We start from the raw sequence: 11,356 nt of genomic DNA, 5'->3' as shown, positions 1-11,356 counted from the left end.
AGTCACACTTGTCACACCGGGCAGCAGTCTGTGCTATAACCGTATCTGATCAAGCAAGCGTTTAAAAACCCGCATTGGACTGACCACAGACGAACAAAGGTTACTGCAAAAACAGCTGCTGGCATATTTAAAAATAATGAACGTCGTCGTATAAATGTGTTGGAAAGAGAATACAAAGCGTACTCAATGCTATAGCATTGTAAAACAACACTTGTTACGGAATTAATTGTACATTGTCATTAGCGTTTACTTCGCCAACGTTATTTTCATTTTCAATTTCATTGTTGTCATGACGTGGTGGAAGTAAGTTCTGAGGATCAATCGGTTGGTTTTCAACCAATCTATCAATTAACCATGCAGGGGTTCCGGTGGCTGCACCACCAGCAGCACCAAGACCACCTGCTATCAATCCTCCAGTTACCAACGTAGAAGCAACAGCTCCCAATGGAGGGATGAGAAGCATCAACCCCACTGCAACTAAACCGACGGAGGCTGCCCCGGTGGTCTTCGCTATGGATTTATTGCGTATGCGACGTTCAACTTCCTCACGAAACTTCTCGTCCATCATTCCGACAAATTCTTCCAAGACGATTTGTCGTGAGTTTTCGTTTCTTATTTTTCCTGCAATCCTTTCTATATATTTTTTTCCCTCTTTGCCGAAAAAACTCGAAACCTCTTTCACTACGAAATTTCCTTTCTGTAAAATATTTATTGTATATATCTTATTCTTATTCTGCTTGATTCTTAAAACGTATATCTTGAACCCGTTTCAAACAAACAATCATATCTGATTAACGTTTACATATGTAACAATATAAATAACACTGGAAAAGAAATGTAATGTTTAATTTTGTATCAAATCAAATTTCTTTTTTGCACACAAAGTCAATTCAATCACTGGTAATTTCCAATAAAATTTGCAATCCTTAGTTATTATAAACCGTCACTATATTGCAATAAACAAAATATGCCACCACCTTTTTGATGTTTGCAGTCCATTCTTCTGCAAACTTTATACCCATCAGTCTTCCAGTGTGCATCTATTACAGTTATAAAATTTATTTACGATGGTTTCTTTATTTCGCACTATGCTGCAAAAATGATATGATCGAGTAATAGGTTTATTAATTAATTTCATATAAATGTTGACATATGAGCTTTATTTATACCTCATATTCCTCGTCAATTTGTTGGTAAAGCATGTTAATATACGGCGTTACGTCATCAACGAGACTCTCTTCCTCCAAGGTCGCCGTCACAATATCTTTATGGTTTGTGTGTATGTTTTCCAAATCATCTTCATTTTCAAAAGACTCCTGCAAAAAAAACATTTAATTGCTTTTAAATTGTATCTGCATAAACCTCCTACTGATCAACAAACTTTAGCTTCGTTGTTTTGCTTCTTCCTTCTCCCTTTACCATAGGGATTCTACCACAGTTTATGCTTCACTGATAGCAGCAAAGGCATTTTACAAAACGTAAATTATGAAGAGTAAGTCCAAAATATGATGTCTGGTTTTTAGTATCTTACCATTTCCAAGCCATTCTTGTAATTTTCGAAGCATCTTGAGACTTTTTTTTTCATTGCGTTGTCAGTCATGCACTGATGAAAAAAAATATGGAAGTACCATGACCATATGCCGACAAAGCACTGGCTAAAAACATAAGGTAAATCTGACTGTTTTTTAGGACAAATATATTTCGCTTGTGAGTTTTACATAGCTTTTGTGGGCTGATCAGTAATTTTTTTTTTAACGTGGACGTGGTCATTAGCAGGGGGAATTCATTGCAACTCACTATATGCGCTTCCTAACAAGCATAATACTTAAACTTTATTCGATTTAATGAAATTTGCGCATGTTGTAGTAAGCAAGGTTTTAAAACTGCTTTTCAATACTTTTAAAGTATGTTTGTATTTTATATTTAATGCTATTTTAATATGGAAAACAACAAATTTTATTAACCCCAAAAGTTTCGTCACGTTACTTACCTCAAACCCTTCATCTAATTTTTGGTGCAACATATCGACATATGTGCTTAGGTTGCCAAGAGGAGCACCTTCTCTGAATGTTTCCGTGATTCTTGCCCTTACTATTTTCTCTACTTGTCTCAAACATGTTTTTCTTACGTCCTCAATCGCTAAAACCTATCAACAAATTATTGAGATATGAAAAATATTAAAAAGCTTGCGTTAAAACCAAAAATGCAAATTAATTTGGCAACAACATTTTCCGTGCACTTACTTGTGTTAAGTCGACCATGTAATTTTTGAAGCGTTTAGTGACTCGTTTTTTCATTACCAAGTCAGGAAAATTCTGAATAAAAATGTGGTGATAGCAAAAGATTACTTTGAAAATCTGCATGTGTCAATATGTCCCCTCCAATGTCATTAAATTATGGTTATTGGCTTCCAATGCAACTTAAAAATAGTATTTCCAATGGTTGCTATTTAGGTAAGAACAATTTAAAACTGTCAAAATGCAATATGTCTTGTACTACTTTAAATAACCCATCCCATAACTGAAACGCAGGTGGCACCTGTTTTCATCCAAAACAACCGGTAGAGAAGAATACGTGACAGGATATTTAAAACTATTCCTATTTTGCATTTTTTGTAGGTTATAGGAATTTAAACAAAGGTGCTTTTTAACCACTTGTTTAAATTCCAAAAAGCTATTGTGCAGAAACAAATACCTGAAACGAGCTTTCCGGCGCTACAAGTCTACTTGGTGATGAAAGTGTTTCTCTCAGCTGACAAGCGATGGCGAGAAATTCTTTTCCTTTTGGTGCAATTTTAAATGCTCGTTGTATGTTTGAGGTGGAAAACAGATTGTTTTTCAACTCCAGCAATTTAAGCCATGTTGGTTTGTGAATAGCTGCAGTAATAATAAGTTAGATTAAACTATCAAAATAAAACCCAAACGTGCTTTATATTTCTACCTTCCAAGCGTTTGGAAAAGGAATTTTCCACCAGATGTCCTGGGCAGGGCATTAGACAACATTCCTTTTTATCGTAATATAAATTTAGGACTTCGGATTGTCTCTTCAAGTCTTTCTTATCTGAAAATGACTATACCCGAGTTGATTTGTGGTTCTAATATTCATCATCAACAATATTTTATCTGAAATACGGTTTTTATTTCTTTAACTTTGCTATTTTTTTTACATGGAAATGTGCGTTTCCTCCTTCGAAGCCATGTTGGTATTTATGTGTATCTTTCCAGTCCCGAATCAACAGCGTCAAATTCTGGATTAAAAAAGTTAATTTAGGTGGGTAGCAGTTCAATATAATGAGTTTTTCTATAATGTTTTTTCTTTAAATATGAGTATGTTAGTTGATATTTTTAAGACAAATGAAATTGGAGTACAACCTTGAATTTTCTAAGCGATGATTATTAACTCGAAAAACTCACCCTTGTATTTTCCTGAAGAACAGATGTGTCCATTGCGTGAAGAGTTAAAGCCTAAAAAAAAACAAAATATATATATCTATTTCATAAAGGTCAACAGGATAATGCGAAATGTTTTCTCAACAAAAAAATTCATATATATATATACATATATATATATATATATATAGACTGATACGGCACGTTCAATAATTTTATACCTTATATATGATCAAGGTAAAACTTTCTATGTACCATACCACTATATGGTGAAGACTTACAGCATACAGTGTTTACACGCATTGTTTCGACCTGTAAGGTCTCATCAGTGCAGCTTTTTTACTAGCAGGCACACAGATTTCCACTTTATGGTACCTTTCGGTCAACGTCGATCCTTACCCTATACTTTGTACCAATCAACAGAGACTAACCACTCTGAGGCGCACTATGGCCAACGGATCTGCTTGGTAACCGATAGTGCTAAGGCAACCGAAAGGTGCCACAAAGTGGAATTTAGTGTGCCCGCTAGTGTAAAAGCTAGCACAGTGCCACATCAACAACTGCACTGATAGACCTTACAGGTCGAAACAGTGCGTGTACACCCTGTCTGCAGCCTCCAATGTTATTGCTATTTTTGCATATATAACTTACGGCATACATATCAAAATCCCGATTTTTGAGACGACCCTTCACGTTTATGATTTGCATAAAACTGAGTGTCAAACTTATGGTGAAGATGTCCGCTTCCTTGCATTCTATTTTATCGCCAGCCTGAGAACCTTCTGTGTCCATAAGAAAAACTGCAATCTACAACAACAAATGCTACACTAACTCTGTTAGTTAACATAGACACATTAAACTAATGCTGCTGGTACATCAATGAAATTAATTTTCCTGTGTTTAACCAAGAAACGGGAACTTCAAAAATACCTTGGCGTTATCTGCGTACATAAAGATAGGTTCTTTCGTCATATGAATGCCCGCTGTAGCAGTCTCAAAAGTAAAATTTGGTACAAGTTGAAAAACTTGTGGGATTTCTTCATTGTCGTTTACTTCCTGAAACAGAAGAAAACCAATTTCCTGTACACTTAATTTGATGAAAGAGTGGATTTTATTGGAATATCTAATTACCTCATCAACGTAATTGTGTTGGTTCTTCAACAAGTACCATAGAATATTAAGCAGATACGATTTTCCAGTTTTTTCAGGTCCAGCAATGGAATAAATAACAATTGGGACATCGAGTAGTTCCGGTTTGTTGATGATTGACTCCAACACATCGTATTGAAACTCTTTGTTTACGTTTGTTAAACAGCACACAAGATCGGACATATTTTCACTTGTTGTTGTATTTGATAGACCTAGGTCTTTACACAAGGAATATAAGTGCACACGTTACCTGTATTGTTTACTATGATTTACGACCTAAGCACGTGACCAGTCATTTTGTACGTCTTACTTCACGCAATGCAAGCAATACACAATCCACCCAATAGCTCGTTTCTATGTAAATAGAGTAAAACACAAACATTCTACCCTTTAGTTACTAACTTGACACGTACTTCAGGTGAGAACGCAGAACAGGCAACAATGGAAATGTTACCTTTTTTATATACACGTGTTATAAACTCAGATAATTAGCAATATAGGAATCTTTTCAAAGCCGCGTATCAGTCTGCCAACGTAAACATGTTCAATTACTTGTCCAGGCAACCCCTAACGAAACGGGATACGTGAGTACCAATAACATTTGAATACAATGTATTTGCTTTTCCAAGCGTGGAAATAAAGTATAATCAAATATTATATTTAAAAAATGATATATACTGTTGCAAATCACACTACTGATAACACCACAAACAAGCTTTACATTAGCGATTTTAGTTCATACTTTTCTCTCTATGACAACGAAGTATTTTTCTATTTTCCATCAACTACATTTCACAATCATTGAAATTTTGTTACCACAACGGGCAATTCTAACTGGCATTAAAATGTTACCTATACATAAACACGTAACAGACTGAATAGACATGTTAGAATGCAGCGTGTCTTGTATACCAACGCTCAAACGATAGAGATTTTAGTTAGTTGAAGGGTAGGTTGATACGTTTGCAGTGACTTATAGCAGTAAATTTTGATATTTAATAGTTGAATACTTAGTTTAATGACAACTTCATCTTTCACGTTTGCAGTCGCTAATGACGAAACTTCAGTGAAGCAGTGGTCGTTAAACGGTTTGATTTAGTTATTTATTTATATAACGACACTTTGTGCTTTAATCCCTCCAACGGTCAGTTCTTTTTAATAATAAACACAAGCCTCGCTAAGCAATGAGTCAGTTTTTGCCAACCAACTTCTTGTAAGAATACGACTCGTTTTGAACGCAATTGTGTTCTAAGGACCTTTGTTTGTGACGCAAGGTCCAACACATTAGCAAAGACACACGTAGACGCGCCAGCAGATATGATATTGAGCGGATGTTCGTAGGTTTTCACGGTATTGCTTTGTTGCCATGGTGATAAATTGCTAATAGCAATGGCAGATGAGTTTAACTTCTTACGTCACAAAGCCTCTACGCGTTTCTACGTCACCCATTGTCCGTTTATGAACTCCTTTAACCAAATAGATAAAGCAAAGGTGTATTTGACAGCACAAGTCTTATTTAAACCTGTCACATAGCTGCATTTATTAGGGTTTTCTGCCATCGAAGGGATTGTAAACAAGCAGGATCAACACGTTTTTCCTGAAAAGTCGGAAAAAGATCCTAAGATTTGAGGTTTAAACTCACGACCCTGGGCATCTGTGATGTCAACAGTAAATGTTTCGATGAGTGAATTTAATGCACGTACCGTTTGTAACTTGCTGCTAAAAAAACACAACTTTGCGACTTTATTTCTGCGTATACTCCGCATTCATATGAGCTAGTATAGGCATTGGATGCACAAAATGTTTATTGTCATACATTTCTTCCAAATGTTTATGTAAAACATTTAAACGTAAAACATTTCCTTAAATATATGTCGTGGCAGCAGCGTTACATGAGTATTAACGTCTCCCATAAGTGTTTTGTTATATATTCAAACTGTTGTTATTTCAATTTTAAAACCCTTAAGGCCTTCGATCTGATATATATTCCCAACAGCAGCCAGGCTGTTCCTGTTGTTAAAAGATATAGTGCTTTGTTTCCATATAATTTATTTTGTTTCGAACTTTGCATTCATTCATAAGTTGATTTCGGTAGCCTGGAAACCATTAGTGTTTCCTGGTCAAAAACCAAGCAACAAATTTTGATCTCTTGCACCACCAAGTGAACTGTGAGATAATATCAAGTAACCGCAAGTCGGGTGACAAATCTCATTTTTATTTCAAATACATATTAATGACGCGATACGTTGGATTGGCAACAACGAGAACAACATAATCTTTAAGCAGGTTTTGATTTATTTTGTTTCTGCGTATTATCAAATGATTAGTGTTGCAGATAAACTTGATTGGTCAATGTCATTTGAAACCACGGTTATTTCTAAAGCACATCCAATCACATAAAACACAAGTATTACAAATTTTTTTCTTTCATTTCTAGTTCATGTTAATTAAAATCAAGAGATAAACCACGGCTGTGTTGAATGAAATTGACACAATGCAGCCTGAGTAACAGATTTGGTATATCTAATTGTCATACGCTACCTGTAAATTTAGTTGGATTGATTTTGATACGGACCAAATAATCGATAATTTATGCAAAGACCTTGGCAGTTGGGCAATACTGACCTGGCATTCCAAAGTTCGCAACATTTCTTCCATATTGACACACGGAGAAAAGTTGTGGACGCGATAGAAGTGAAGATGATAAATCAGACATAGCAGCAAATCAAGATATATACACCCTATGATTACAATGCAGATGCCCCCACTGACCGATGGAATTTAATTACTGTCGAGAGAACAAACAACACATCGCACTTCCCTGCCGTTAACATACGGCTCACACGGGACATTGAAACCGCATTTTATCTCAACCATATGCAAATATGCGCCATGTTGATTTCCCTGGGAGCCAGGAATAGCCTGCGGACGATCGTCGACGCACAAATGAGACGAGGAATGCTTCATCGAGTCGGTACCGGTCATGATGTAGCCCGTATATTCGATACTCCAACCTTTCGGGCATGTCTCCCGACTAGGAATCATAACCTGCAACCAATGGAAAAGTCTAAGTTGTGTAATGACACAATATTTTATCAGCGGCAAACCTACTTTGGTCGGACTGTTGCGCTTCAGGCAGATAGCACAGGGTACACCCTGGTATAGCATAGATCTCTCCTCAATCAGGGTCGTGTCGAATAGACCGTAAAAGTTACGACTAGAGTCTCGGTACTCGGTTCCCCATATGTGGGCTGCAGCTAAAAGCATAATCCTTTTGTCACGATTCCATGCCGATCAATTCATTATCTATTGGTAAATTCCATGCTTTATCACGATGTAAATACATATTACAACGTATTTTCTTACATTTATTAGACTATATGACCATTTGAGTAATGTTTTATTTTAGTAATGCGTAGACTTTATCGGTTCATTTGCTTGGGTAACTTATATAAATTAATCTTTCTGATTTTATTATGCTTAGCAAGTACCTTGCTGTCCATTGTAATAATGACCAGATGTATAGGTGACGTTGTGATGGAGACAAAGAAAGTCGGAACCACCACCTGCCTGGTTGTAGTGAGATCCACCAACGTAACCTAACAGTTTGTATGTTAATTGTATTTTACGGCATCTTTCCGTCTTATTGATGTAAACACGATGAACGCCACTACTTTTCCACAATAAATCTTAGTTTTGGTTTGGAAGTAGAAACTTATTGGTACTTTGGAATAACGTATAATAGATCTAACGATGTTTTTTTCAGGGAAATATGTTAGGAAATAAACTACGGTTTCACACGGCATTCAGTATGTTCCGAAATCAGTTTTGTTGCAGTCACGCAAAACGTGGCGTTAAAATGGTCCATTTCTAGCAAAACTTAACTCAGTATATGTTTTGAAGGGCATTTTCATTCCAAATATTAGGTCGTAAGGCTGACTGTGAGCAGCGAAAAACGCAATTCCTTGTAAGTTACGCTTGATTAACAGAAGAGACATACCGTGATATACGAGATCGGTGTCGGCTTTCTCAGGGCAATCACGTCTCCCCCATCTGACGTAAGTCACACCTGCGAATATTTAAAGTTTTTTGCATTAAATTCTAAATGTGGTCAACTTGCGTTCTGTCTTTTGTTAGTAAAGATTATATATGGGCGAGGTGTCGCTGTCGCGATCCTAGTGTTCTGTGCGCACGGTCACGTGATTATATGCAGCGATACGGTAAGCTTAAACCTGGAACATAAGTTCATACAAAACTTTACCCACCAGTGCTTGCCTCCAGCGTCGGTGGGGCAGTGGTTTCCACCTGTAAACGTTAATGAACAACACAGGGTTTTGCACAAAGGAATTCACGCATGATAGTATTTTCTTACCACGGATCTTCTTCGGACGACGTGTTCCATTTGTTGTTTGCTCGATATTTTCATCACTGCGATTTCATCACGAAGACTTTGCTTTAGTGAGCTGCAGATATGGCTACTGTTTAATTGTGCTTTAGGTCTTATTAGTGCAGCTTTGGTGACAATATAGTTTTGTCAGGTAAATAGCCGGACGAAGCAAAACTTTGCTCAAAGAATACCTTGCTTGCGATATTTGCAATTAAACTAGTTGTTGTAATGAACAAAATATACATGATATAATATTAAGTAGATGTCCTTCCTACAGTTGTAACAACGTTACTTGTTTTCAACTTTTACAAATCAGTCATAAAATAGTAACGACACAAATACCTCTTCAGCGATTTCAGACTTTGATGAGTGTAAGTGAACGTCGCTACCACAGCAACCAGCATTAAACCCGCTACGAGCAATACACTCTTTCCTCTGGCTTTATACAATAACTTCGAATCGGCTTTGAGATGCATGTTGGTTGTCCGGATACAATAACAAGACTGCGAAGTTGTTTCTGTGTGCATTACTAAAAGAAGATTATTTTTCTGAAAAAATCAGCCACATGTTGGCATACGATCAGTTTTAACTTCAACCGACCAAAGTGAAACCAGGAAGCAGACAACTAAGTTTATAATTATTTTTGCACTTTGTCATTGACATCACGCCAAACGAAACTCACACAAGGGCCAAATTTCTGCGTTCGCGTTACGGAGCCAATAGTTTTGCTTTACTTCCTCGTGTGCCTGACGCAGACAAACTCCGCATTCGGGAGATTCTGACCCGTTGTTTCATCGTGGCACACGAAACGTTGGTTTAACTTAGTATACGCTGTTCATACTGTAGTTTAAGTCAATTTTGAGAAAATATTTTTGCTTGCGGTTATTGTAAAATTATTGTGTGTAAATTAGTGCAGATAACTATTGTGTGAACACACTTTATCTACTTTAGTCTCACATGGACCAAGTTTGTGATATTTTTTGACCCAACATGCTGCTAGTTATTAAACAAAAGCAATTTAAAAAATCTGTACAAATCACGTACCAAGACTCCAATGAAATCAATTCTCATAAAAGTGTTTGGATTAAACCACTTGCTTGACAAGTAGCTAAACGACAACCAACTGGTTGCCGTTGGTTCGAAAAGGAGGATGACGTTTCTGTTTTTAGTTTTAAGACAATCGATTTTACGTAAGGCGGGTGCAGAAAGTTATGCGTTACTTTCCAAAACTGCACGAAATGTCCAGAGTTCAATGTTACGATTTGCAGCAGTTTGTAAATTTGGAGGGGCGAGGGATGGTAGGACCTATACCTACTGGCCCGACTGCAAAATTACGTGTTATCTGCTGTCAAAACGGAGAGGCAGCGTAACAATGATCAGAACGGAAGCAGTGAACAATACACGATAATGCGACGCTCGTACAGCTAGCTTTTCGACAGTTACAAGGAAACGGATCAAACGGTTTGCCACGTTGCAATGAATGCTGCCCCTCAATTACCTTGGTATTTGCGTGTTGCACAGCCCCGTGCTGTTGTTATGTGGAATGTTGTCGGTTGTTCAGAAGCAGTTTGTGTAATCATGTCACGAACTTACTTTGTTGCATAATGCCATTATTTGCCTCCGAGTTTGGCACCATACTGATTTAGGCTCAATGCATTTGCGCACATCTGCACAACACTACATCGCGCCATCTCAGATTAACTATGGCGGAAAAGTTATTGACGAAAAGTGTTCAATATGGACTAATGTTTGTGTTTTGTGGCGACATGCGCATTTGTTTTCTTGTATTCGAAAGAAGCATCAGGCAATAGCACGTACAAATTAAGACTGCACATTGCGTAATACAATCGTGGTTGTATATGCAATGCGGCTAATCACATTCCTGTGCAATCAACGTTTAAATGTTTTACAGGGTGCGAAATGATACGATACAAGGTACGAAATGAGTAAGGACCTTTGAACACCCATTCTAAGTGTGACACCATACTGATTTAAACTTAATACACTTGCGCACATCTGCACAACACTACATCGCGCCAACCAAAATTAACTATGGCGAAAAAGTTATTGACGGAAAGAGTCCAGTATGGACTAATATTTGTTTTTTGCGGCTAATCAGATTACTATGAAATCAACGTTGGAATGTTTCACAGGGAGCAAAATGATACGATACAGGGTACGAAATGAACCTTTGACATCATTCAAGGTTTATAAACATAACATATTCGCCAATGCATTTCAGATGTTTTCGCACATAGCCGCAATCACAGAGGCAGCTGTGAACAATATGCACCACAACACCAGCACACTCGCACAACCAAACGCCGTATAACAAATAAGCGGAAACGGCGGAAACGGTTTGTCATACCCCTTACAATGCTGCGTCTTTCGCCACAATTACCTTAACGGTATTGTATTGAATCAGTTCCTC

At 37.2% G+C, this 11,356-nt stretch overlaps 2 protein-coding genes across 2 annotated transcripts; both read right to left on the bottom strand.

Annotated features, from left to right (window-relative positions):
• Positions 1-214: 214 nt before the first annotated feature.
• Positions 215-4,721, bottom strand: LOC145894655 (uncharacterized). Its single transcript, XM_082983287.1, has 13 exons — positions 4,521-4,721; positions 4,320-4,445; positions 4,041-4,196; positions 3,414-3,464; positions 3,167-3,247; positions 2,941-3,070; positions 2,695-2,876; positions 2,244-2,315; positions 1,991-2,146; positions 1,532-1,603; positions 1,170-1,316; positions 978-1,040; positions 215-697 (listed from the first exon to the last, which is right to left on the bottom strand). Exons 1-13 carry the CDS (start codon positions 4,719-4,721, stop codon positions 215-217), a joined length of 1,920 nt encoding a protein of 639 aa, XP_082839413.1.
• Positions 4,722-6,779: 2,058 nt separating this feature from the next.
• On the bottom strand, positions 6,780-9,438 carry LOC145895041 (uncharacterized). Its single transcript, XM_082983787.1, has 7 exons — positions 9,268-9,438; positions 8,911-9,001; positions 8,804-8,843; positions 8,539-8,607; positions 8,030-8,137; positions 7,650-7,795; positions 6,780-7,586 (listed from the first exon to the last, which is right to left on the bottom strand). The coding sequence occupies exons 1-7, from the start codon at positions 9,399-9,401 to the stop codon at positions 7,320-7,322; spliced, it is 855 nt and encodes a 284-aa protein (XP_082839913.1). The 5' UTR covers positions 9,402-9,438; the 3' UTR covers positions 6,780-7,319.
• Between the last annotated feature and the right edge of the window lie 1,918 nt (positions 9,439-11,356).

Source organism: Ascidia mentula, chromosome 3 (assembly GCF_947561715.1).
Source record: "Ascidia mentula chromosome 3, kaAscMent1.1, whole genome shotgun sequence".
Lineage (NCBI taxonomy): Eukaryota > Metazoa > Chordata > Ascidiacea > Phlebobranchia > Ascidiidae > Ascidia > Ascidia mentula.
This window is presented reverse-complemented; position numbering and strand designations above follow the sequence as displayed.

Coding starts and splice junctions, on each gene's coding strand:
- LOC145894655 (XM_082983287.1), bottom strand. CDS start 4,721: ATGTCCGATCTTGTGTGCTGTTTAACAAACGTAAACAAAGAGTTTCAA. Junction 2,316..2,694: donor CGCCGGAAAGCTCGTTTCAG/GTATTTGTTTCT, acceptor ATTTTTATTCAG/AATTTTCCTGACTTGGTAAT. Junction 1,317..1,531: donor ACAAGAATGGCTTGGAAATG/GTAAGATACTAA, acceptor TTTTTTTTGCAG/GAGTCTTTTGAAAATGAAGA.
- LOC145895041 (XM_082983787.1), bottom strand. CDS start 9,401: ATGCATCTCAAAGCCGATTCGAAGTTATTGTATAAAGCCAGAGGAAAG. Junction 9,002..9,267: donor AGTCTGAAATCGCTGAAGAG/GTATTTGTGTCG, acceptor CCATATCTGCAG/CTCACTAAAGCAAAGTCTTC. Junction 7,587..7,649: donor AGCGCAACAGTCCGACCAAA/GTAGGTTTGCCG, acceptor CATTGGTTGCAG/GTTATGATTCCTAGTCGGGA.